This window comes from Borostomias antarcticus (assembly GCF_949987555.1).
Source record: "Borostomias antarcticus genome assembly, chromosome: 10".
Taxonomy (NCBI): domain Eukaryota; kingdom Metazoa; phylum Chordata; class Actinopteri; order Stomiiformes; family Stomiidae; genus Borostomias; species Borostomias antarcticus.
In genome coordinates, this window is record NC_140243.1 from 11,863,557 (window position 1) to 11,890,826 (window position 27,270).

At 42.1% G+C, this 27,270-nt stretch overlaps 2 protein-coding genes across 2 annotated transcripts in view; both read left to right on the forward strand.

The window, feature by feature from the left end:
* Positions 1 to 10,193, forward strand: part of abca7 (ATP-binding cassette, sub-family A (ABC1), member 7) — a gene marked incomplete at its 5' end in the record, with an annotated part of 34,205 nt that extends 24,012 nt beyond the window's left edge. The window contains 14 exons of the mRNA XM_084444200.1: positions 238 to 415; positions 2,154 to 2,269; positions 2,527 to 2,671; positions 3,133 to 3,256; positions 3,622 to 3,751; positions 4,113 to 4,236; positions 4,364 to 4,426; positions 4,674 to 4,780; positions 5,397 to 5,538; positions 6,024 to 6,158; positions 7,263 to 7,366; positions 8,161 to 8,253; positions 9,102 to 9,351; positions 9,533 to 10,193. Of these exons, the coding sequence (XP_084300326.1) occupies positions 238 to 415; positions 2,154 to 2,269; positions 2,527 to 2,671; positions 3,133 to 3,256; positions 3,622 to 3,751; positions 4,113 to 4,236; positions 4,364 to 4,426; positions 4,674 to 4,780; positions 5,397 to 5,538; positions 6,024 to 6,158; positions 7,263 to 7,366; positions 8,161 to 8,253; positions 9,102 to 9,351; positions 9,533 to 10,018 (2,197 nt within the window). The 3' untranslated portion in view covers positions 10,019 to 10,193. The remainder of the gene's footprint in view (positions 1 to 237; positions 416 to 2,153; positions 2,270 to 2,526; positions 2,672 to 3,132; positions 3,257 to 3,621; positions 3,752 to 4,112; positions 4,237 to 4,363; positions 4,427 to 4,673; positions 4,781 to 5,396; positions 5,539 to 6,023; positions 6,159 to 7,262; positions 7,367 to 8,160; positions 8,254 to 9,101; positions 9,352 to 9,532) is intronic.
* Positions 10,194 to 13,317: 3,124 nt separating this feature from the next.
* Positions 13,318 to 23,108, forward strand: r3hdm4 (R3H domain containing 4). The gene is made up of 8 exons (XM_084444135.1): positions 13,318 to 13,426; positions 14,240 to 14,397; positions 15,489 to 15,613; positions 15,736 to 15,850; positions 16,086 to 16,171; positions 18,197 to 18,282; positions 20,488 to 20,543; positions 21,138 to 23,108. The coding sequence occupies exons 1-8, from the start codon at positions 13,383 to 13,385 to the stop codon at positions 21,239 to 21,241; spliced, it is 774 nt and encodes a 257-aa protein (XP_084300261.1). The 5' UTR covers positions 13,318 to 13,382; the 3' UTR covers positions 21,242 to 23,108.
* The last annotated feature ends 4,162 nt before the right edge of the window (positions 23,109 to 27,270 follow it).

A 27,270-nucleotide genomic window follows, 5' to 3' on the forward strand; every position in this document is an offset into this window, starting at 1 on the left:
TTAGACATTTGCTTGATTGCCCACACTCTATGGGCCAAGTTGTGAGTTTCGCCCTCAACTTTTGCATGAAAACTGCCTTATAATTAGAAATGTATGTAGCTTTGCTTGAGTCTCAAGTTAAATTCAAAAGTGTTTTCAGAATACCTTAAGATAATGACCAGCAAAGCTAGAGTTACCAGAACATACCAGAATAGCATGACCACTTTTAATATGATCTTACCGCACTCCTGTTGCTAGGATGACCACCTCGGTGGATGTGCTGGTGTCCATCTGCGTGATCTTCGCCATGTCCTTTGTGCCGGCCAGCTTCGTGCTGTTCCTGATTGAGGAGAGGGTCAGCAAGGCCAAGCACCTGCAGTTTGTCAGTGGAGTAAAACCTGTTCTCTACTGGCTGGCAAACTTCACCTGGGACATGGTTAGTCCCTCAACTTCCTCATCTAGATCTCTGTCTAGTCGTTAACTATCCCTGTGAGGTACCGTATCGCTCCTGATGTCAAAGGAGAAGTTCACTATTTTGGACTTCAGGGCCTATTCTCAGTGTGTCTTGTTGATAGTCTGTCTCTCATTGACTTCCACTGTAGCCCAGTGGGTGCCTGCGGATCAACTGAAGCAAGCTCAATGCTGAGGCGATTAGGGAAATGATGGTCTCTAGCGGCACATAGCTTGGGAGGTAGAGCGGCAAACTGGGGATCGCAAGGTCCTCAGTTCGATCCCAGCTTCCAGCATTGTGCAGAACTCAGGAGTGTCCTTGAGCAAGACACTGAACCCCAAAATCACTCACGTGCGGCATGGTGGCGTAGTACCTAATAGTCGCCTCACAGCAAGAAGGTCTCTAGGCCTTTCTGTGCGGAGTTTGCGAGAATAGGGATAAAGCCTGTAGAGGTATCCCCCCCCCCCACACACACACACACCTTAATGGACAATTGTTCCCCAGCTTTTTTCTTCATCACAATGAGGAGTCAAATGAGCTTTAGATAGATAGATAGATAGATAGATAGATAGATAGATAGATAGATAGATAGATAGATAGATATCAACTTTATTTATTTGCTGTTTTAGCAAACATCTTTCTATGGATGTAAAACCAAATATCTGATTCTCATTCTCTATTATGAAAAATTGCATTTTCATAGCCTGGATCCTGTGATAAGCCATTACATATAAACTGAGGTGTGATTTTAACCATTTCAACTGAGTTGCATTAATGTATGGAGGCCTGTGCTCTGAGGTCCAGCCTGGCTTATGTACGTGGCTGGCTTGTTTCTGTTCAGGACTGGTTGAACGGAAGCTAGTCACGCCACTGAAATAGCTGTGAATTGAAATGACATGAAATAATGTCTGATAAATTAAGATAGGTCTTGTCGCCTGGACACATCAGTTCCAATGCTTCCAATGCTAATCCAGCACAATAACAGCGGGATAGCCAGTTAGCTCATGGGCTCACAACAACTAGCAGCAGCTTCCATAACATTAATGATAGCGGTCAGTGGCTTAAGCAGTTACACTGATGATTCCTGTAACATTAGCTATTTTGCTGCAATTGGTTAAACTTCTGTTTCTGGACAAAGGTAAGGGATAAAAAGATTATAGTGAAAGAATGAACGTGTGGAGGTTTGGGGTTATAGTCCCATAAAGTCATCCCCACCGGGGTCTTGAACCCCCGTCTCCCGGGTACTCTACTTGTGCAGTGGAGATCGGCAGGTTGATGTTGGTGTCCTTCTTTATTTTGGTGTGCTGGGACTACTGCCTCTTGTGGTGCCAACAGAGAAATGCAGGTCAACATTGACCGGAGGGAGGGAGGGAGTGATAACCAGACAAACGCTATTCTAGGTGCGCTGACTTACAGCCATGCACAAAAAACCACTGCCTCTTGTCTTTAACTCGACGGAGGAAGGGAGGGAGGGAGGGAGTGACAACCGGACATTTGCTATCTTTGGTGCGTCGCCACGCACAAAAATACAAAAATAGGTCCAGTACCGAAACGTTACCGTAAATCTGAAATGCAAGTTCAACAGTGTGCAGAATCTTTTTGCAGCTTTTGATTCGTTCAGCCCTCTCCTACACACCTGCCTTTTGAAACAGATGTGCGAAGTATTCTCTTGTCAAGAATGATAAATATACCTATCAGCATTATTCTGCCTGTTCCCTCTTAGTTGAACTACACGGTCCCTGCTACGATGGTGGTGGTCATCTTCATATGCTTCCAGCAGAAGTCCTACGTGTCTGACAAGAACCTCCCTGCTCTGGTCCTGCTGCTCCTGCTTTATGGGTAATGATCATATCTATACAACACATATTATTGCACCCACTTGGATATTATCATCAAAAGACCTGGATAAAAGATTATGAAGATTAAATTATCTTCTTTAATAGCTTGCTCAATGAAGGATATAGTTGCTGGAATAATAAAAAACATTTCCCCTAATTACTTATCTTTTGAATATATTTGAACAATGTTGTTTCTGTAGTGTTTCAAATGGTGCTTTTCCAAGGCAAGTATTTAATTTGCTCATTTGAACATTTCAGCTGGTCAGTGACTCCTCTCATGTACCCAGCGTCCTTCATCTTCTCTGTGCCCAGCACTGCCTACGTGGTCCTCACCTCCATCAACCTCTTCATTGGGATCAATGGCAGCATTGCCACCTTTGTCTTGGAGCTTTTCGTAGATGAGGTGTGCTCAGAGAACATGCAGTAGATAACTGATTATCATACATGTGCTACAGTAGATAACTGATTATCATACCTGTACTACAGTAGATAACTGATTATCATACCTGAACTACAGTAGATAACTGATTATCATACCTGAACTACAGTAGATAACTGATTATCATACCTGTGTTACAGTAGATAACTGATTATCATACCTGTGTTACAGTAGATAACTGATTATCATACCTGAACTGTGCCTCCTTATTCGGTCAAGGTTTGGTATAATGAGATTTTTATTTCATGTTCTGTTGATGTACTCATTTGATTGTGTGTTGTTGATATACTTATTTGGGGCCAGAGACTCAAGTTTACGTTATTGAGATCAATCTTGCCATTATTTGATAACAGTTTTTACACTGACAATCATTATTTTGTAAGGTTATTGTATTAAGATCAACGTGTTTTCCATCTGATTTTCAGCACTTGAATGAGGTCAACAGAATCCTGAAGAAGGTTTTTCTGATCTTCCCTCACTTCTGCTTGGGGCGTGGCCTCATAGACATGGCCAAGAACCAGGCGATGGCCGACGCCTTCCTCAGACTAGGTATGTGAAACTACTAACTACTAACCCTAACCCTCCTACTACTACTAACCTTAACCCTACTACTACTAACCCTAACCCTTCCTCAGACTGGGTATGTAAAACTCTCCTTTACGTTCCACTGTTCAGACTCGAATAAGTGAAAATGGCAGTCGGCCAGTGGCCTCTTGTTGTGTGGTTGTTTACCAGGGGATCTGTTGTGAGGTGGTTAACCAGGGGATCTGTTGTGTGGGGGTTTACCAGGGGATCTGTTGTGAGGTGGATTACCAGGGGATCTGTTGTGAGGTGGATTACCAGGGGATCTGTTGTGTGGTGGTTTACTAGGGGATCTGTTGTGTGGTGGTTTATCAGAGGATCTGTGTCACCAGGCAGCAAGCAGACCCTGGACCCTCTGGAGTGGGACTTTGTGGGTAAAAACCTGCTGGCCATGGCTGCCGAGGGCTTCGTCTTCCTCATATTCACCATCCTGCTGCAGTACAAGTTCTTCATCAGCTGCAGGTACTTCCTTTGCAAAGGAACTCCAGGCAGACGTTTGCCCGACACAAATCTTACCTGTAACCAACTTGGGATGGGTAATACAAAACGTACTGACTAGGAGTCGGTAATGCGTAAACTCCACCGTTATCTGTTTAGTCTTTATTGACATAGTGGTCAAAACTGCCAGAACATCTGGATTTTAGAGCTGTAATGTTATGGTCTACACACATTCTTTTATTTATTTATCTTAATTTATACAGGTCTGTCTCGTTGAGATATGCATTTATTTTTCAAAGAGAGACCTGCCCAGGGTAATAGGGCATAACATAACATCTGGCACACACAGAAACAGTGGCTGAAGTGAAGTATGTTTTCCCACCAGGCCGTGGTCTGAGCTTGAGACACGTCCGCTGGGCCCCGAGGACCAGGATGTTACCAAGGAGAGAGAGAGGGTGAAGAGTGGCAAGGCCCAGGCCGACATCCTCACCATGATGGACCTCAGCAAGGTTCTGTGTCCATCATGTACAGGAAATAGTATCTTTAAGACTGTGTCTGTGGAAAGAATTGTGTATATGCTGTAGGTGATGTTGTGGTCTTGCTGTGGGTTGGTAAGTCGGCTCTGTGTTTGTCCAGGTGTATAAAGCTGGACAGAAACCAGCAGTGGACCGTCTTTGCCTGGGGATCCCTCGTGGTGAGGTGAGAGGTTTTATGTTGCTTGTCAGATGAAAATCTAACATACACACTTACATTAATACAGTATGAACATTAAAGAGACATCATATACATTCATAAACGGTTTTGTACATGTTGGATAATTTTTAGTTTGTTTTGAATTCCAGCCAAAATGGCTATGGCACCCATGACTGTAAACATGGAGGCACAGTATGTAAACAGAGCTCTGCGTGGATGTGAGCGTGCTGCTGCTCTGTCTCTCTCCTGTCAGTGTTTTGGACTGCTGGGTGTGAACGGGGCAGGGAAGACCTCCACATTTCGCATGCTGACCGGAGATACCAGCATCACCCATGGAGAGGCTTTCCTCAGCCAGCACAGGTAACAAGCATGCTTGTTTTTGACTGAAACTATGAAGACATGCACACTACAGAGGGAACTTGTGGGCGGAACTATTCTTTGTGTTTTTGACAATCCCCCTGTACTTCTACAGCCTGGCTTCGCCAGACACAATTCTCAAAAATGCGAAGGGTCTGGAAACTCGCAGTTGCTTTCCGATTCCCAAGGGGCATTACCAGTGGGCGTAGATCAAAATGCCTCTGGATGCAATTGGATAGACCTACAACCAATCAGAGAAAATTCCTCTACGGCGCTCCTCTGTTCCGTCATCTTATTAAACCCGCCCCATATTAGATAAACGGTTGTGATTGGCACAAACAAATTTCTGTTTGAGCGGATTCCATTAGAACGGTTGGATATCCAGACTGATCTGCGGAGTGAAATCGAATGTGAGCTTGTGAGATTCGGCTGGCGACGTCAGGCTAGTACTTTTAAGGTGTTAGTCCAGGATCTTTCCTTCCTGCTTTCGTGTCACAGATAATCTGTCGCATGACGCCAGATGCTGCGTGGCAGAACACGTTGGCCAGTAGCAGCATTCTAGTCAGTGTTCTCCAGTATGATGTCTGTTCTCCTGCTGTATTCTGGCCTGTCCCTATAGTGTGATCAATGAGATGGAGCGGGTGCACCAGCTGATGGGATACTGTCCCCAGTTCGACGCCATCAGCGACCTGCTGACCGGCAGAGAGCACCTGGAGTTCTACGCCCGGCTCCGGGGGGTGCCAGAGGACTCCGTGGCCAAGGTTACGCTGACTGACATCTCACACCACCGTACACCCCAAAACAACTGGATCAGAACTCATTTACCTTCACAGAAGGAATAGTTAAAGGATACATCTCGTTTGGAAGTTATTGGTTAGGGTTAGGGTTGCTAATCTTGCACTTTGCCTTCGGCACTAGATATGCTCTTAGGCACTTGTTTTAGAAAGGAGATGCACTTGTGAGTTCTGGCAAGTAGCAGTACATTGGCTTTTCCTACATTAAATGCAATTATTGTAAGTCGCTTTTGATAAAAGCGTCTGCTAAATGACTAATGTTATGTAATGTAATGTAATGGTTAGGGTTACCATGTACAAAATTGGATTTTGGTGAACTGTACTATTTACAGGCTATTCTAAAAAAGATACATCTTTATTACTACGGTACTACAGTACTGGCTATAAAATAATAATCTTCCACATGTGAACTGAGAGTGGGCATGGTGACATGTGACTGGTCTCGTGGGCAGGTGTCCCAGTGGGGGGTGAAGAAGCTGGGTCTGACGCAGTATGCGGATCGCGAGGCTGGAGGCTACAGTGGAGGCAACAAGAGGAAGCTTTCCACCGCCATCTCTCTCATCGGGGCTCCGCCAATCATATTTCTGGTGTGTAATGTTGCCTTGTCACTCCGAGGCTCCTGCGGTCGATCGACACGGTCACGGCTCTTCTCTGTCCTGGCCCCGCAGTGGTGGAATGAACTGCCCACTGGCGTCAGGACAGCAGAGTCGTTGCCCATCTATCGTCGCAGGCTCAAAACTCATCTCATCTCTAGAAGAACTACAACGATCCTCCCTCTTAAAGCCCCATTATGTAGCGGTCCAGTTTTGTGCACTTTAGAGCCCCCTAAAGGCCACTAGAGCCATTACAACCGCAGTACCATTGTCGTAAAACACTGAGAGATGCCTGTTACGCCTCTCACGTGCATTTGTTGACAACTGACAAGTTGAGGAAAACGGAGTCTGCCGGCAAATTCGAAAAGGAGAGCTAAAGGTAAAGCAGAACGTTCATGTGAGAGAAAACGGCGGCTCGCGGTCAAAAGTTACATAGTGCAAATACAGGCCGCCGGACCCCTCTGTGGGAATGGAAGATGTGCTGTTCTCGCTATAATAATCCAGCACACCAATAGATCGACTTTGAAACTGATATTTTAAGATGAAATCAACAACATAGTGGGGCTTTAAGCATTATTTTATTTTAGATTGCTATTCTTGTTTGCTACTCACTTGTTTTAGAAAGGAGATGCACTTGTGAGTTCTGGCAAAAGGTAGTACATTGGCTTTTCCTACGTTAAATGCAGTTATTGTCAGTCGCTTTGGATAAAAGCTTCTGCTAAATGACTAATGTAATGTAACATAACGAGCATCAGCCCGTCTCAGGTCCTGGAGACGGACAGACTAGATGCTGAGGTTTTGTTCCAGCTGTCTCGTACTGATTCAGACGCATCAATGTAAAAGCCAGGACACTTGAATAAATTTGAAGCCAGTGTGTAGTTTCTGGGAACAGTCAAAGCAGGATGCTTGGGACGGCGAGTTAGCATAGATGGTTCAGGTTGGGGTCTATCCAAGGCCCTGCTTGTATTGAACAGAAGCTTGCATGGCTCTCCAGTGCTAGAGTTGGAGACCACTCACGTGAAAGAGTGAATCAACACGTTATGCAGCAATGACATATCACCTCCTGTAACCTAGCAACTGTCTGCTCGTTGTTGCCAGGATGAGCCCACCACCGGCATGGATCCCAAGGCCAAACGCTTCCTGTGGAACTGTATTCTCAGCGTCACCAGGGAGGGAAGGGCTGTTGTTCTCACTTCCCACAGGTAGGAGGGGTCGTTTAAATGGGCCGCCTTGCCGTGAGAATGGGCTGTGGGTGGACAACAGATGATAGAATGATTGAAACGCTGATTGTTCAGCAGGCTGTCAGCTGATTAGAGCCGAAGCACCTGACCCGTGTCCTGTATGAAATTATGAGAGGCAACAGTTGGCTAAAAATATGTGGCCTCAGTAAATGGTAAATGGACTGCACTTATATAGCGCTTTCATCCAAATCACTTTACAATGAAGGCCTCTCTCATTCACCCCTTCACACACCAACGGCGGCAGCTGCTCATTGGGAGCAATTTGGGGTTCAGTGTCTTTGCCCAAGGACACTTCGACATGTTGTCAGGAGGAGACGGGATTAGAACCGCCGACCCTACCATCACTGGACGACCTGGTCGACCTCCTGAGTTACAGCCGCCCCCCAATGGATAAATATTGTAAATAGTGGTAGTGTGGGAGTACAATAATGGGGAGACGGTAGACGTAAGGCGAGTCGAGTTATTTACTTTCACATAAAAAACAACAAAAGTTACAGCGCAGTCGAGGTAACAAGGTAGCAAGTCTAAACAATGTAACCACTAACGTCTCCTCTCTCGTAGCCTATCAACCAATCCTATCCAACGCACGAGCTAAACACATCTAACATTTGTCTACATTTGAACTAGCTGTTAGTTCTCATTCTGAATTCCTAACTCTCTGGTGAATGTATCAATACTATGCAAATGTGTATCCACCACAGTAGCATTGTATAAGTAGTACCATCGTCACCAACAGCTTTGTCTTTCTGTTGCAGTATGGAGGAGTGTGAGGCCCTCTGCACCCGCATGGCCATCATGGTGAACGGCAGGTTCCAGTGTCTGGGCTCTGTCCAGCACCTCAAGAACAGGTATTCACATTCACCTGCTTTAAGTGACCATTGACTAGGCATTGATTGATTGATTGATTGATTTTATTTGAAAAATTACCAAACAATACACAGGTGTGCATACAGTAGTAACATTCATCAGGATATCACAATAAAGTCACATGACTTATATCCATAGCGGTACTGGAAGTCTAGGCTAGGAGGCAGGCAGGAAAAGGAAGGGACATATGCTACTGATATCCCGTACACTAAAACACCTAGGCTACTAACAACAACACTAAAATACCAACTAAACACATAATTATTATACCATCATGAAAATAATCTATACAAATTCAGAAACCAGTCCACACTTTATGTTTCGCTAATTTACTCAGCATCCATTTCTTCGGTTTGAAAGCATGTCGGCATACGTAAGCTTTAACAAACAGATCCAGTGGTTTACTGTACGTAAGCTTTAACAAACAGATCCAGTGGTTTACTGTACGTAAGCTTTAACGAACAGATCCAGTGGTTTACTGTACGTAAGCTTTAACAAACAGATCCAGTGGTTTACTGTACGTAAGCTTTAACAAACAGATCTAGTGGTTTACGTAAGCTTTAACAAACAGATCCAGTAGTTTATGTAAGCTTTAACAAACAGATCTGCTGGTTTTGGAAGCTCACAAGACAGCAGGTTAGGGCACAGCATGTCATTTATTACTGAAGTGAGATTAAAGAAGTATCCAATCCACTTTTACCAATGTATGAGACATTTGCCAATGTCTAGGCCTAAACTCTCAAGAAATGGTACTCTACAACCCTTCAATGAAACCCATTTAATCCTGTATACCTTCCAAAATGTCACCGCTGTTTCATATCTGCTTCAGGTTTGGTGATGGCTACACCGTCACCCTGCGTCTGACCAGTACCCGGCCGCCTGAGGACCCATGCCCGGTGGATGCCTACATGAAGAGTTGCTTCCCTGGCATCGAGCTGAAAGAGCGGCACCAGAACGTCCTGCAGTACCAGCTACCCTCGCACGTCTGCCGCCTGGCACGAGTGTTCGACGTGCTCTCCAATAACCACGAAGAGCTGGGCATTGCAGACTACTCTGTCTCACAGACCACCCTGGACCAGGTACTATTTTGGTTTCAAGGGACAAATGAGGCTGGGATTTGTTTATTTGAAACAGCATTCAAGTTAGACAAGGCAGTTTGATATCAGAGTACAAAATGGTTCCACTTCAGTTTAGTGACGTCTGTAATGACCAAGTTCAGTCATTCGTTGGTTGTATAAGTTACGTTTTCCCTTTCTCCAGGTTTTTGTCAACTTTGCCAAGGAGCAGAGAGACGACGACCAGCTCGCTGAGGTGATTGTCAACAACGGGGCTCGAGCGGGAGCTCAAATCAGTCATGGGGCCCCACCCATCCACTCAGAGCAGCCAGTTAAACTGGCACAACCAAGCAAGGCTCCTCAGTCTGGCCAATCATCAGACAACGATCCTAAAGAGGGCGGATCCAAAGAGGGTAAATCAAGAGAAGGCAAACCCAACGGGGTTATGGACAGTGGCATGGCGATGACCTGCAGACAACAGACACAGCAGGACGAGAAGCCAAGGTCCAGCAGGGACACCAGCAGAGAGACCAGTAGTGGGTCAGGCAGCAGCAGTAGTAGTAGTGATGGAGGAGAGGTGAGCAGGGAATCCACAGCCAACGGGTCCAAGTGCCCAGCAGAGAGCTCGAGAAGTAAAGATGCTTCCACGCTCTTCCTGGTGGGCAGCCGTGCACAGGACAGCAAGGTGTGAAGTGAAGGATGTACAGTGTGGTTACTGGACAGAGGCTGGATTCCATGTTGTATCGTGTCCTCCACTCGGTCCCTCCATTGTCCCGCTATGAAGCACTGGCAGATCGCATTTACAACCTGGCTCACTACTTGAAATGACGCATGTAGTTTAAGATGTTTATCTTTTGTTTTTTGTTGTGGGGTCTTTTAACAAGGATGCAATGTTAAAGAAAGTTCGGATAATGTACAAAACATATTAGGTAGAATTGGGAACAGTGCTGTCTACTTTTGCACTGCAGTCCTGTCTCCAAGCTCACAGGAAGTGTTGGAGAGAGACAGAAGTGTTGGAGACACGAGCCAGAGTGGCTTGTGTCCTCTGGAAAAGGAAGACGCTACCAGCCGATTCCTCAGAAGTCTGGGTTTGGTGCCTTTTTAAATCTCCAATACAGATATAATCAAATACCTCCAATGCAGATATATAGTCTAATACCTCCAATGCAGTTTTATAGACTCCAAATCAAATATTTTCATGGGGCTGGTCTATTCATCATTTACTTTTCTTTATTTTCCTATTTCTATTGCATGTCCAAGCTTGGATATTTTATTGTTTCTCTCTGATGATGTTAAGTATTATGCAAACAAAAAGAGGTGTTCCTCACAGGTCAAAATGCTGCACACAAGCTAACTACTGATGAAAACATTACCAACAAAGATAAATTGCATCATTTTAATTTGTGGTATTGCACTGATAAAATATTTTTTTCAACACTTTCAATTGTTATTTGACTTTCAAAACATACTATTGTATGGTCTAGTATTGGTCTGTAAGCAACATAAAGATAATGTCGTACAGGTCCTATCTCAGGGTTAGGAAGAATTCACTTTCAGTTCCATAAATTCATAACTTAAACCAAATTTTACACCGAAAACTCACTTCCTGAATTGAAATTGAATGAACCCCAACCTTATCTTATGTATCAGACTTGAAACACTGCCTTCAACAGGTCAACTGTTCTTTATTTTATTTGTTCATCTTAAAATGTAGTGAACTACAAATCCAAAGCCGGTTACCACTGTACTGCACTGTTATACACTCTGAAGTATTGGAGAGGTTGTTTCAATAATGATACTGTAGGCATGTGTACAATATCTATAATATACTACTGAATGTACGGTCTTACTACAGTATGTGTACTATGCTTGAACAGTCCTACTTGAATAAAGGTTATCTATCTGTTTATATAATATTAGATGTATATACTGAAATTATAGTAATATATAGTTCAAATTGGGGTATATATCAAGTATTTAGTTCTAAAAATGAATAAAAGATCATTAAATGTACAGTTGTCATGAATTACTGTGGTGGTCATGAGGTGTCAGAGTCCTCTTGGCCATCGTAAGAATGGGCAGTTTGGATCCGTTGTAGAGTGAGGTGGAGTCTTGCCATCCTTGGTCTGTCGTCATGGTAATGTTCTGCTTGTCCTCTGAACATATTACTTCATACCTAAGTTAAAAGGAAATGTCCATTCTAATCAGTTGTCTTATCTGAATTTTTGTTAGGCTACATATAGAATTCCTCATACAGACTGATCATCTGCAATACTAGCATCCTATGTGCAACTCATTGCTCAAGTTTCGTCTTACTCTGTCTTGCAGTTGGTGAGGTGAGGGTTCCTCTTCTCTCTCAGACGCAGAGTCCCGGAAACGAGGAGATGATCTGAACGAGTGAGTCTCCATGTCTCACTATCACTACTTCTTTCTTTCCTCCTCAGTCGCTCTGTCACTCTCTGAAGCAAGGCCTCTATACTGCACACAGAGATCTCAGGAAGCGGAAACTGCAGTGACCTCTGTAATTATGAGACAATGTGAAGAATTGTTTTACTGGTACTTGGCTAGTTTTGAAATGGATAAACTATTCACCACGTACTGCAATGAATTACTTCACCAGCATGACATTCATGTCTACTGTGAATGTTAAACATTTAAACCTAATTAATAAATAAACCAGTGTAATGAATTCTGAGGTTATGTATCAAGAATAATAATGCTCTGTACATTGTTACAATGTTTTCGTTTTCTTACACCTCTAGTGAACATTGTGCCATCCATCAAAGGTGTAGTTAAAGGGCTAGTCCTCTGCAACTGGATCCTTGGAAAGGCTGTTGTCATCTCACACGAGTTGACCAGAACACCCTGCTGTGATACACTTATCGATGGCAGAGATGGCAGAGAGGCGTGGGACACTGGGGTACACAGGCGGTCTGAATGTGTTGAACCGGATTGTTTAAGGCATGGTTTCTCTATGGGTGGTAGTGGTACTAATGCTCTATCTGAAACTGGACTTTGGTGGGTTCTCTTTTGATTGTTTCTCTGCAGTTTCTCTACAGACGTTGCTGGGATGATGGTCCCGTCATCCGGGCCACTTGGTTCTTTGTCATCCTGGCAAGTAGGCCTATCCTCCTCTCCCATCAGTTCCTCCTTGGCTGAGGCCAGAACAGGACATAAATCAACACTGATTTTCAGCACTCTACTGCCTGACCTCTCCAGTGTGTCAGAGATCATCGTTTTTGATCTGAAGTCCTTTTTGGTAACTTCATAACACTCTGTTGATTTTATGGCATTCTTCCTGGTGGGCGAACACTTCACAGCACCCACAACCATTTGAGGTTGTGGAATGTCACCTTTGCCCGGTCTTGCTGCCTTGCCTTTCTTCTTGCCCATTAAGCCAATCTGTATGCATAAATCATAATTGCGCATGACATGTAAGCACACATAGTTATTTCATTCTCAGTCTGTATAGGCTCTGCATTTATAAGCAAAATTGCTGAACATACCTGAACGGATGTCGAAGCCCAAACTGCCGTTCTATTTTTCAAAAAGGATTGTTTTGGACATTTTGGACATGAACAGCTCTATCTGAAGCCACCATTACGGCTACTCAATTTTAAATTGACTCCCCGATGGAGACTTCAATAAAACTGGCTGTTATGGAAACGTTAACAAACTATGCCCAAATGTGGTAACGTTGGGCCCACAGCCAGACAAGTAAAGTGAGTAGGCTAGACTAGCCTACGTAATTGACTCTCAGCAATACTTTTTTGTTTGGGGGGTGTCTACAAATAAGTTTATTGCAGTAGTGACATTTATTTGTAACATTATGGATGATCATATGTGGACGAACCGGTGTGTAACTTGCAGCACCACTTTTGCTGGCGCAGCCGCGGTCTGCTCGCGGAGTGAGTCGGAGACCAAAGCTGTTTGTTTCTCCTCCCACTGCCGAGCTGCTAAGAACAGCTAGCACTAGCTAACGTAGCCAACGACATCACATCTTGATTTGTTTGCCAGCTGTCTGTTACGACTGTGTTTATTTTATCCATTGTAAAATGGTTGTTTTGACAAATAACAGTAATGAGGAACAGGATTTTATGTGAGTAGCAGCAGCTAACGTTAAAAACAGAGTAGCGCGAGTGTTAGTTCCAAGTTAATTAAGTTAGCTAGTGCTGGGTAAGTAGCTAGACTGTAGATTATGCTGCGAGCTACTGTAGCTATCTGAGTAAATTATATTAAATGCATAGGTAACGTTAGATATCGCGATAGGCGCCGTCGGACATTTAGCTAACGTTAGCTAACTTAACTACATATGCATAACTAGCTACTTAGTGGCTATAGCTAGCGTATTGTATCGATAAACACTGCACAATATGAACTGAACTGGGGTTTCATTGAAGCTAACTTAGCTAGCTGCTGTTAACACAGGCTTGCATTGCCTGACATGGCAGTTTATAGCCATTATGTTGCATCTTGCTAGTTTACATGTTGCTAGTGTTAGCTAGCCGTAGTTAGTTGGAATAACGTTATTCCAGCAACCTTTGTTCCTAGCGTTAGCTACCTCCATGCTAGCTACTAGTTACCAAGATGAGGCGTGGCTTTTAAATCCAAACCCACTGACCCAGTTTCAGAAACTGGGTCAGTGGGTTTGGATTTAAAAGCCACGCCTCATCTTGGTAACTAGTAGCTAGCATGGAGGTAGCTAACGCTAGGAACAAAGGCTTCATAGTGGATGACTCATATGTAACCTAAATCTAGTCTCCCATGCATTTTATAGACAGCAGAGGTATTTGTGTCTTGAAGCACCTACACTTTGCTGTAATGATATTGTACCCAATCATCCCACATATAACAAGCGTAGGTAGATCAACCTCTGATCAGCCTCTCCTTCTTGTCCTCCATCTTAACCTAGCCTGATTGAGGAGCGCAGGTGTGCTTCTCTGCCCAACTCTCCTGCCAAGCGTGCGTCTCCCAGCAAGAAGAAGCAGTTCTACATCAACCAGGCCATACGCAACTCTGACCTCACCCCGCGAGCCAAAGGGAAGAAGAGCCTTCGTCGGCTAGAGAACAGTAAGTTCTCATCTCAGCCTCTGGAACCCTTGGAACTCCTGTTACATAATTTGATAATTATGTAACAGGATTTGATAATTTGATTAAAGTGCAGAATCACCATGCAGCATGGTGTCAGGACACTTTACAGTTAAAGAAATACATTAAAAAAACTGCAAGCAATAATACACATTTTAAATAAATAAACAATACATTCATGTTTAGGGGATAACTAAAACATTGTACACAGATAAGACAAAAATAAAACAAATTAAAACAATGTTACTGGGATTTTAAAAGTAGAACAACCACATTAAAGTTCTAAGGTCTAGGTTAAGCTTAAAGGGGAACGCCGCTGTCATAGCAAGTTTAGCTCAAATGTCGCTTTGTCCTCAATGAAACCGATCCGTACACACCTACATTTAACCGATCCGTGCAGTAGTAAGCTAGCTCCTTTTTCCTCAGTGCGCGCACCCCCTTTATAATGGAGGTCTATGGGCCTCTGCTAAAAACTATGATAAACATGCATTTTCAAGGCAGGAAGCGCCAGGAAGCCCCTTACCGGTCTCAGTAGAATGTTGTCTTGTGAAATGAATGGCCATCCCCATGTGTTTACGTGTTAGGCATGGCTAGGAGGATGTAAACAATCATCTAGCTTTACCGCGGCAGAAGTTTACAGTGTGAAAGGTGTGGTGTAGTGCATTCGGCGAAATAGTTCTGGCTCAAATCGAGCTTTTGTTTCAATATTCGGTTTGAGAATGCAATATATATCACATGACAGCATAATGACACCGGTAAGATCAACTTGCGCTTCCTGCCTTGAAAATGCATGTTTATCATAGTTTTTAGCAGAGGCCCATAGACCTCCATTATAAAGGGGGTGTGCGCACTGAGGAAAAAGGAGCTAGCTTACTACTGCACGGATCGGTTAAATGTTGGTGTGTACAGATCGGTTTCATTGAGGACAAAGCGACATTTGAGCTAAACTTGCTATGACAGCGGCGTTCCCCTTTAATGAATAGAATAAAGAAAAGTTTTCCATCTTGATTTAAAGATGCCAGCGGATGTTAATGGTTTTGTGTAATACATTTCCCCTCTGTACAATTGAATAGCCCGCTACCTTGCCAATCTCCTGGAGAGAGATGAGTGCTCCAAAGACGAGGTGGAGCTGTGCAGTAGTAACCCCGCCATTCCATCCGTCTTCACCGAGGCCTGCACCAACGGCAACTATGTTGAAGTAGGGTTTTCACTGTTCAGATGTGCAATGCTGACTGTGGGTATAGATTGGGCTCAGCAACACTGCATACATGCTCTAAAAGGGCTGGCACAAAAACATGCACTTCTTCCCTTGTCCTTCAGCCCTGGAATGACTTCATGAACCGCTCTGGGGAGGAGCAGGAGAAGCTCCTGATCCTGCTGGAGGAGGAGGCCAAGAGGAGCAACTCTTACAAGGGTCTGAAGGACCACAGAGAGGGTGAGACCCCATGGTCTAAGATCCCGCCTACACAGGCCTACAGTAGTAAACTTGTCATAGTATACTGGTGACCTCACTGCAGGTCAATGGACAGTATCGGTCGTGGAATGTAAGTTATATTGTTTTACAGTGTATTTGTTGAGGACTGTGGTCATCAGCATTTTCTGCACACTGTACAGGGTATTCATTGCTAAATCAAGTGTCTTTTAAAGAGTTTTACTTTTTATTCATGCAGAGAATCCAGCATTTAGTGCCCAGGATTGCTTCCAGAGAATCGACCGGAGGCTGCGTGCTACTCTGAAGCGCCGACAAATCCCTATTGTGAGCATCAAATCAAACTGTATTTGTAAAGCACATTTCATATACAGAGGCAACACAATGCGCTTTACAGAGAGCAAAGGGGGGATGGACAAAGATCCTACCCCTACATTTTCCAGAGGGTAGCAAAAAAAAACACCCAGTTTCACCCAGGGGCCAAAAAACTGAGCTGTAAAATTCTTCCCTGACCTCTCTCAAAGAGATGATCGAGCAAGCTCCCGGGAAATGTTTGTCTTTGGGCTAAGAACATTTATAGAGCACTAAACATGGGCTAAATACTTAATGAGAGAGACGTGACCATCAGTAGATACTGGCAGGCCATTATGTGCAGGGTTGGGGAGTAATGGATTACATGTAACGCCGTTACGTAATCAGATTACAAAAAAACTAAATGTAATCCGTTACAGTACAATTTAAAATATGTAATCTAGATTACAGTTACATTTGCATAGTAACGGGGATTACAGGCGTGATTACAATCACCCCTCGCCTCCTCATCAGTTTTACAAAATAGCTTAAAAAAAAAAAGAAAGAAGTAGGCTAGTAATACCAATACCAATCGCCGACGAGATTCCCACTGATGTGCTCGGACCACAGCTGCCAGACAGACAGCGAGCAGCACGGGCATCATGGCAGAAATACCGCAATGTGCATTAAAATCCTGGAAATACCAGCATTTTTTTATTTACCTGTCACAGAACCACAACAATATTACAGCACAGTGTAAACTATGCCTCCCAGCCACCTGCCACAACGGCCAATTTCCAACCTGAAAAAACATTTGCCGGTAAATTAACGTTAGCTAATGTCAAACGTTAGGGTAGCTAACGTTAACCTTACTTCCACTGACGGCTAAATTAGCTAGCAGTAGGCTTCTACAGTATAGCACTAATGTTCAACCAGAAAACCAGACCCAAGCGCCCATTCAGATTATTTTCACTCAATAGTGCCTGTCGGTGTTATGGTGCGTTCGTTTGTGGTCGGAGGTGGCAAGTCGCAAGTGGCAAAATACCTACCTCCGACCTGTGTGCATTCGAGCTATAGCGAATGATACGATGATGATATGATATGATATTGACATCAGCCGGCAACTGGAGGCTGAGAAACATATCCGAATTTGCGACGAGGAAGTGCGAGTTCATGCAGCGTTTTATTTAATCATTCCTAGTAGCAAGTCGCAATTTGCCACCTCCCAGTTATAAACGAACGCACCATTATTCAAGAGCTATAACTAACTGCCTGGGAAAACTGGTCAGTGGGTGCTTTATCCATAATATATAAGGCTGTGTGTCCACTGGCAAGCTGTATAGCTGAATAGCGCCAATCACAGCTGCTTAGAATGCATTAGAGCTGGAGTTTAGAGCTGGCTCCGACGTTTACACCTAACGTTAGCTACATTAGCAACGAGTGTCGTGTTTTGCAGACTGCAATTAACTAGCCAAGGCAAGATGACACGCACCCTAACCTCTTGGCATTAACACTTGCTCTAACTGGGCGGGCGCTGGGCAACTGCTGTTTAGCTATGTTGTCAGCTCTAGAACACAGAAAAAGAATAAATAATGTAGGATTTCTGGTGAAATACACAGTACATTTTATATCTGGTGAAATACACAGTACATTTTATTTAAAGTAATCCAAAAGTAACTGAAAGTAATCCCTTACTTTACTTTTAAATTGTGGTAATCGGATTACGTTACTGACTACAATTTTTCATAAGTAACTGTAAGGGATTACTTTTTAAAAGTAACCTTCCCAACCCTGATTATGTGTTAGCTATCCCTGTAGTACATAATAGAATATTTAAGTGTATCACATAATAAGGCACAATAAGCATTTAGCAGACAGGCTCTTAAAGAATATAGAGGAAACTAGGTAAAGTGGTGAAACAATAAGCAGAAAGCCAAGAAAAAAAGAATGGGCATTTAAGACTTTGAGACAAATATGATTTGTTATACTGTACGTAGATACTGGCACAAAAGGATCTAGTGCTCTTCTAGTGCTCTTCTCACACTCCTGTTGTTGGCTCAGGGGACTCTGGAGCTGCTGGAGGAGAACCTGTTGCGTTTCTTCGGGGTTCAGCCTCACTCTGTTTACACCACCAATCTTGGAAGCAGGTACTCTTTCCTCTGAAAAGCTTAAAGGAGTAGTAAAGGAAATCATGTTTAGCCCTGTTTAAGGTTACTTATGATCATATACAATGGTTCAGATCAAAAAGTTGACAAAACTAGCACTTTTGAGTAGGGCTGTCGCGGTTTGCGGTTAACAGCTCAACCGCGGTCCTGTGAAGCAGACCGCGGCGCTTTACAGACGACCGCATCTACCGCGGTCACTAAGGTTTTTTTCATTTTATTAGGCCTATGTTCCATGGGGCTTTCCAAGGGCTGTCAAATAAATATTCAACCGTCGACTGAGATAGAAAATACGTCTAGCCTAATCATTGTAAAAATGTATCGACTAGTAAACGGAGATTCTTATAGTTTAGGACTACATCCGCAAAGTCGCATTGCGCGGAGCAGAACGAGAATGATATTCGAAATAAGTTAATCAATTTCAAATGGAAATGTATTTCCATTAGTAAAAATCACGTAGGCTATTTGCAATTATGCATTTAAAAATTAACATTGGCATTCAGCTGTGTAGACAGTGGTAAATGAAACGGACCATATAGGATAGGCTGTGTCCAATCTGCCTGCCTTTTCGTGTTTCGTTTTAAGATCAGCCTGCTTTAAGCCTTGATAGCCTTATGGGTGTGATATGCATATGCCACATATTTTACACGGTTTAGTTTACGAACACCTTAGGCTATAGCCTACACAATTGCCATTGAAAAATGAGAGAGGGTAGGCTATGCTGCGCAGTGCGCAGCAAAGCTGTAGCTGATCGTGCTAAAAAGTATGTTTCCATACATAGCCTACCTATTCAGACCAGAGATTAAATCTTAAATGGTAGTGGTGTAGCCTACTTCGTTGTAGGAATAATAGGTATGGCTACAACTACACACAGGCCACAAAATACAATAACAAAATACAGACAACAGCGGCCACTAAGGATTTTCTTTTCATTTTGGTAGGCTATCAGGGCTTTTTCCAGGACTGTCAAATACACCTATAGACATAGGCTATCCGATTAATAAATGCACGGCACTAAACTTTTGGTATATATGTATAACGTGTTAGGCCTAGCCTAAGCTTACTTTAATGCACAGCAAACATTGGTTTTGCCCTTTAGGTCCCTTTATATCTGTAGCCTAATTGTTTTATTATTATTTTACTATGTCGAATGACTTGCCTGTTTGTGTGCTGCGCGCACCATTGCATTCCTGTACCCTAATTTATTTAATGTATTTCGTTTGATAAAAACGAAAAATGTAGGCCACAACTAGGCTACACACATAGGATATAGATAAAATGTAGTGTAAAACTAAATTTAAAAAAAACAGCGGTAAAACCGCAGACCGCAGTTGAAATCTATCAATTTGAACCGCTCAGGATAATTCCTAACCGCGACAGCCCTACTTCTGAGAAAGTCTGATAATTGCTCTACTACCGTTTAGGTCATACAATAGATGTGGGTGGGCACCGTGAAAAATCATTCAAAAACATGTTGAAGTCCGTTGGTCTTCTGACATGTTCTGGATTTCAATGGATTTCATAAAACCCTACAGGATTCATACTTTGTGGCGAATTTGATGTCAGAACACCAACGGACACCAATTACCCCCTCGGTGAGCTTCTTGTCTTTGAAATCGAGAGTTTAACATGTTTTTGAATGATTTTTCACGGTGCCCACCCACATCCATTGTATGACCAAAACTGTGGTAGAGCAATTATCAGACTTTCTCAAAAGTGCTAGTTTTGTCAACTTTTTGATCTGAACCATTGTATATGATCATAAGTAACCTTAAAACAGGGCTAAACATGATTTCCCCTTTACTACTCCTTTAAGGTACTGTAATAGACTATGACATGAAGTCATACCCGGGTGACCAGGCACTCAGATGAGAAAGATATTCTTTCCTTTCAGTGGCTGCCAGCTTCATACAGTGCATGCACATATTCGTTTACAGGAAAGTAATGTCTAATCTTTTCAGGTCTGGCAGGAAGGTGTTGCCCTGTTCATTTTGGAAAGCTATGTCATGTTATCATTAATCACAAAGTCCACTTTCAAATAGAATATGTACAGAATTATTATTTGCATCTCTTGAATATGAGAGTGAATGATGCTTCAGAAGCCACTAACAGAGTTCAGGCAGGGAACTGCATGATATTCTGGATGACTACCTCAGAGCTGTCCCTATTCCTCTTTGTGTTTGTAACCAGCTTCGAGCGGCTCCTGCTCCATGCTGTCTGCCAGTACATGGACCTGGTCTCTGCAAGTGAGTTGAACTGCCTTCTACTGTAGGTGGTGGGCAAGGTCACTATAGACAGTTGAACTGGTAGTAGGTGGTAGGCTAGGTCTACTATTGATAGTTGAACTGCTGGTAGGTGGTAGGCTAGGTCTACTATTGATAGTTGAACTGGTAGTAGGTGGTAGGCTAGGTCTACTATTGATAGTTGAACTGGTAGTAGGTGGTAGGCTAGTTATACTATTGATAGTTGAACTGGTAGTAGGTGGTAGGCTAGGTCTACTATTGATAGTTGAACTGGTAGTAGGTGGTAGGCTAGTTATACTATTGATAGTTGAACTGGTAGTAGGTGGTAGGCTAGTTATACTATTGATAGTTGAACTGGTAGTAGGTGGTAGGCTACAGGGCTTGACAGTGCGACCGTTTTGAGTTTTCATCCAGAATAGATATCATATGTATTGTAAATGACTATTCTAATCTGTATTCATTTGTTGTCTATTGATGCTGTGACAATGCAATTTCCCCCCAGGAATCAATAAAGTACAACTATTACCACTAAGAATGTTTTACCTCCTTGCTTTTGACCTGCCAACTGTGTTTTCTGTGCTTGTCTGTGTCCTCCAGGCTCTGACTGCCAGGGGGGGCGCCAGACTGAGGTCATGAACAAACAGGAGGAGTTCCTGCCCCCCAGCCCCCTGCTTTCCGCCTACCTGGAGCAGATGAGCTGAGAGGGGGGACGACTGCAGAGATGTGGCCAGTTCCATTTCAATCCCTAGAAACTACCCTGTGCATGTTCAGAGGCCTGACAGGTACCGATAGGTGTAAGGTTATAATGTCGTCTCCACCTGGCCTGCCTCACTATGCAAGGGCAGTGTCTTTGATATTGGTAACAAACCAAATCTGTTTTCTTCTAGGCAGAAGGTGCTAGGGCATAGGAGTAGGAATGGAACTAGGCCAGAGAAGGCTCATCATTACTGATTGATTTGCTAGTAGGAGTGGAATAAAACACTGCAGTGCGGAGATAAAGATGGAATCTAAAAAGTCTTTCCCTTCTTCTTTGTGTCCTGTCTCCTTGGCTCATGAGGGGACATCTCTTTCCTGTAATGGAAAATGAAGCAAAGAATTAAGGTTAGACTTATTAGCTGCATCTGTTTAAGTACAGATAACATTACTGGTCAATATATACTGTAGTGTATGTTTTAGGAGTGCCACAATCGGAATCAAATGATATTCAGTCTGAACATGAGATGGAATTCCGATAATGCATGCTAGTTACCAATTGTGAAAGCCGATCGATGATGCAAAAAACGTGAGGCAGTTCTCAGCAATCGGTATTGGCAGCAAAAAAAACATTACCAAGGCATCCCTAGTATGTTGTATTGGTTTTTTGGGGCAAAAAAAGATCCACATAAAGTAGAAATGTCTTCACAATGCTTTCAACTACTGTAGGAACTTGCATGATATTTAAATCTGGGAAGTAAGGTTTTATTCTTTTGATGAACATCATTGGGCAGCTTTCTCTTCACACATTAGTTCATTGCTTTCATTGATACGCAGAAAAATCCTTTGATCCTTTTTGATTCATAGAAAAAAAAGTACATTTATGAAATGAGTTGTACTTGCATGCATACCGTATATATGGCTGAATACAAGTTCATTTTAACCAACCTTTTGTTTACATGGTTTACCAAAGTATATAATTTTGCCATCTGACGATGAAACAGATTTCAAGTACAAAAAATGAATTACTGCTTTACCGAGTTTATAATCATGTGTTTGAATGTCAAGTAATACTGCTGTTACCTGCAGTAGTAGCAATGAGTGGCTGAGAACTTAAAACCACACTTGGCATATTTGACAGCAAATCTTCTGTTATTTGACTCTCAGGCATTTTAATGATCAGCCCCTGGACACTTATGCCTTATAAATGCATGTTCTAGGTGTCTCTACTTATTTATGTATGTATTTATACATTTGTATGAGCTTTTGGAAATGTCCATCCAGGTTATTTAAAATCTCCATGATTCATTTGTATTTAAAATCTCCATAATTCTTTTGTACTGTCAAAGATGGAGTAATCTTGACCTGCCAGTGCTTTTCTGTCAATAACCAAAGTTTGTACACTTGTTTGTGTAAACATTGTTTCTCAGGCTTTCAACCTCTCACTATGAATGTCATTTGTGATTTCACTGGGTGTAATTCTATAAATAATATATGCACATATAATGGGGACTTAGTTTGAATATTATTATTAATATTATCATAACAAGCAACCGTCCACCTTATAAGATGGTGCCACTTTTGTATAACTTTTTTGTAGGATATTTGGTACTAGTTGTGCTGTAAATATGTAGCTGCAAAATGTACTGATTGAACTTGTGTGCCAACATTAGGGTTGTGAAACCACTGCTGCAACAGGATTCTCTCAAAAGCTTTATGTGACATAAAAGGAAGGAAGTGTCTGTCTTTGGTGAGAGAGTGTAAGGTAATATGTTACATAAATATTCATCAGGAACTGAACTACACAATAATAGAAGCGTAGCTTTAAATGTTAACTTTTCTCTTATTTCTAGCCATTTGTGTAATCCTTACTGAGTAAATGTGCTGAAAGTGTGTGAAAGAAAATTTCAATAAATGATTAATTTAACTCTGTAATGACCGTGTGTATTACTTGGTAATACAATAGCCCACATTAAATATTTCATTTTGTCAAAGTCTCTATTGGAATTTGAAATTAGCCAGAAGAAATTGAAGACAAGAAAAGGCTTTGTTGGAGGTAAAAAGACAGAACGATCCAGGGCTTGAAATCAGGTTCAGCTGTTATTGTCAACCCAGACTGGACAAACTGGCCAGAACCTGGCCTTGGTGCACACCCCTTGACGTTGGGGCTTTTATTTCTTAGTAGTGTTTGAGATATTACATCATTTAGGCTACTTATTTAATCAATCTTTTGCTAATAAGAAGAAAGAACGAAACATTACATGTAGACAGTTGAATTTGCAGATTAGAAAGTCAATTTACTGGTGCAACCATGACTCTCTCCACTAGATGGCACACTCATTCTGGAAAAGACAATGAAAGAACGTTTTAAATGGTCTTTTTAGTGCGTAGCAATATAATGAAACATTTGGTCCTTGATAAATAGCCTACAGTGTCTTTGATGGCTAAAAATATACAATTGATTTTAACTGAGGTGGTAAGGGAGGCAGTTTACATGGATGCTGGATGGATGTTTTGTTAAATTAAAAATGGTGAGTTAACTCTTGCTAATGAGTTTAATTTTACTATTAGTGACATAATATGGTTTCAAATATATCATTAAGATATGAACGACTATTCCATTGTGTAGGTCTTCATAGGGCTTCAATTTATGAAATGGTTGAAGTTATATAGCTCATAAAAATGTTTTGAGGACTTATGTTATGTGATTGAAATGATAAACAATAGCCTACTCCTATAGGAGGCTATTATAGGCTACGTGATAAAATTGTGGCAATTTAATTTCCAATTTAATTTACTTGAAGGAAAACTCTTCGAATAGCTCTCTAGATTTAGTAAACCATAGTCTAATTGATGTGCGTGCTCGTAGGCTGCTATATGATTAATTATTATTACTTTCTGTACCTACCACTACACTTCTCTATACTATAACTATATAGCATAGCACCCCCGCCTCCTGCAATGTATAGGATCACAACCAAGGGAACGTCGCCAAAAAACGATCATTGGGTCTGTACCAGACTAGTACCAGGCTAGTACCAGGCTAACCTACTGTACCTGGTTAGAGCTGAGACACAGCCCACGTTAATGCGTGCAAAGGGAAAACATGATAAATATGTCGAATTTACTTCTCATATACACTTGGTTATAAAGTTGTTGGGAACAAACTCAGTTACCCTTCGGTTCCTCTTGGTGACTTCACTATATTTGCATTGACCGACATTCCCTTTTTATTGGGGTAGGTTGGCCCCTCTGATTCAGCGGTTAGGAATTTGCATCTGATTGCTGTTTGTCAACCAATGATTTGACTCCGTGAGCCGCCTTAGATTAGCTTAGATACAATGTAACCCTGAATCAAGCCATAGGCGAATCCGAATTACATGAAGCAATTGGATCGTAAGAGCACCATAAATTGATTCTATAACCTTCTATTTCTGCAATATAGGATCGATAACCAGAACGCCTTGGATTCAGTGGAAATCAGGAATGTTTCTTCCGGTTTCCAAGGGTGCTAAAACAAACGGAAGCTAATTTGGTATGTTTTTTTATTTCCTACATTGTCGATTTCCCTAAAATGATAGTTGTAATACACTTACTATACTACTATGCTGTTTTGTGCCGCATTTGCTGTGTGTGCGTGTGTGTGTGTGCGCGCGCGTGTGTGTGTGGCTTTGCTATGTAGGTTATCAGGCCATAATGTTGCTATTCCAACGCACAGGCGGGCAATGCTGTCCGTAACGAATGTACTATGTAACTGAATGTATTATTTACACTAGGCCTATAGAAGGCTATACAATATTTTACGCTAAAGCTATTCTCTGACGTCTTCAACATGTATCTTGTCTGGGTTGCTTATTCAGTATTTCAGCTTGTCATAGACAACCAAAGTCTTTTTTTTTATTTCTTGTGGCTTGATTTATACGTTTTCTTTATATGTTGTTTTCTGTTAATGGGGAAGTCGAAGTCGCCAAAAGATTGTGGCTATTACATAAAAGCCAAATTAATAGTTTTATTCTTTATGTGTATGGATCAACCCAAACTGTTTAAACGAATTAGTAGCATATGTGCAATTCAGTGAGAACCGTTCACAAATAATAGCCGAGTATCATAATAATGGTGAATTTAGACATCTCGTTTTACTTCAGCTGTAGATATATGGAATTATGTAAGTGTTTTTAATCAAATATAGATCATATTAGGTACACATGTCAGTGGTTTGCTTCGAGCTGAAAAAGCGTATGTGGCCACACTGTTAACCTTTCTGCTTTTGAAATGGCTACTTAAGGGCCATGTGAACAGCAGAGAGCAGACTACATTTCATAGATTTGTGTTGCTTATTGGAGCTTGGAAGTTGAGGGAGGGAAGAATGTGACGAGGGGTATGATAGGGCAAACACATTGTAATGTCACCACAGCCCATAGTTGCTGTTACATATAAGACTCAACTCTCCAATGCGGTGTAACAAAAGTTGTCTTTCTGTTTAACGCCAACTTGCCTTGTGTGGGTCCCCTTGTGACCTAATGTAAGCATGGCATTGTGGTTTCATTGTGGATGACTAGTGAGGATACAATTGAGAAACACATGAAGAAGTTCCAAACCGTCTCTGATTGTATACATTTGAACTCCACTGGGGGGTTGGCTTGGCTTTTCAGACTAACACAGGATTCTGGTCAGTTAACAAAATAGGGTGCCTCAACACAAACGTCATGCCACAAATTAAAGAGGAAATGGTTCAGGGTCTGGTAGTAGGTGGTCGGTCTGGTCGGGAAGAAATGACTGAATGTCTATGAGGCACCAAACCCAAAGGAAAGGGTTGTGGCAATCAAGGATTAATATATACGCTATGACAGAAGAAATGATATGTGCCTGTCAATACTGTAGTCATCACCTCACTTTACTATTACCTGTTAAGATTAGATTGGTATTTCAAGTATTTTTGAATTCATGATTTCGAAAACAGTTTAGAATACACTTTTGTGAGTTCTTTAATGGATTTGTTGAAAATATATATTGATATTTGATAGTTGATAAGATACTTGATATCATCTGACAAATTGCATGTTAAAAACCAATAAAAAAAAAGAAACATGTTTTATTTCCAGTCAATAACTGATACATATGTCACTTACGTTTGACAATGTAATTTTTCTCTCTTTTGACTGTGGATAGGCTGTAACCTGTGGACACTGGACAGCCATAGTGTCTCAATTTAGGCCATTTCCTCAATTCTGTATCCTGTAAACCTTTAACATCCTCATTCAAATGAGGATTGTCTACTTATTTACTTACTTATCGGCCCACATTGAGACCTCTCTCAGAAAAGGGGAATCTTTGGACGTCTGTGGATTAGAAACGTATGGCAGGCGATCATGTTCAGGTCTTAAAGGACTACTTACTTTTCTTTGCATAATAAAGACAACTTAATGAATGGAATGCCTTGTTACAGTCAAATGTATGTCTCTCTGTGACTTGCTGTTGTTGTTGTTGTGTGGTGAGGAACTGGTGTTTGGAATGTGTTCACAACTCTCAGGTTTGTGCTGTCATCAACGGGGCTAACTATTGAAATTGTGTCTGAGACAAACGAGCACTACTGGTCTGACATGTAAAATCAGTCAGATGACACAATGTTTACCTAACCAACAAATGATCCAGTTGAATACTCTGCAGTATTTGAGTTACCACATGACCCAGTTGATCACTGAACTGGTTTACTAGATTATAATGAATGATAAATTCTCAGTCAGAGACGTTAAACTGGTTTGAGGCCAGTTTGTTTTATCTGAGGTGCAAATGCAGTTCATGTAGTTACTGGTAGTTTTTCTGTCAACCCTGTCAGATGATGTTCTGTTCTGTTGGTAGTCTGAACACGGTGCTTTCAACCTGGGTTAAGCAAGATTGCAGCTGGAATACGCTACCTGGCACATGACCAGACGAACAGCAAAACCACTGGTTTGAGTTAATTGTCCTATCGGCGAGATGACCTCACTCTCACAGTCTTTTTCCCATGAAAATAGGAGGAAGTGTTGTAAATTGGCTT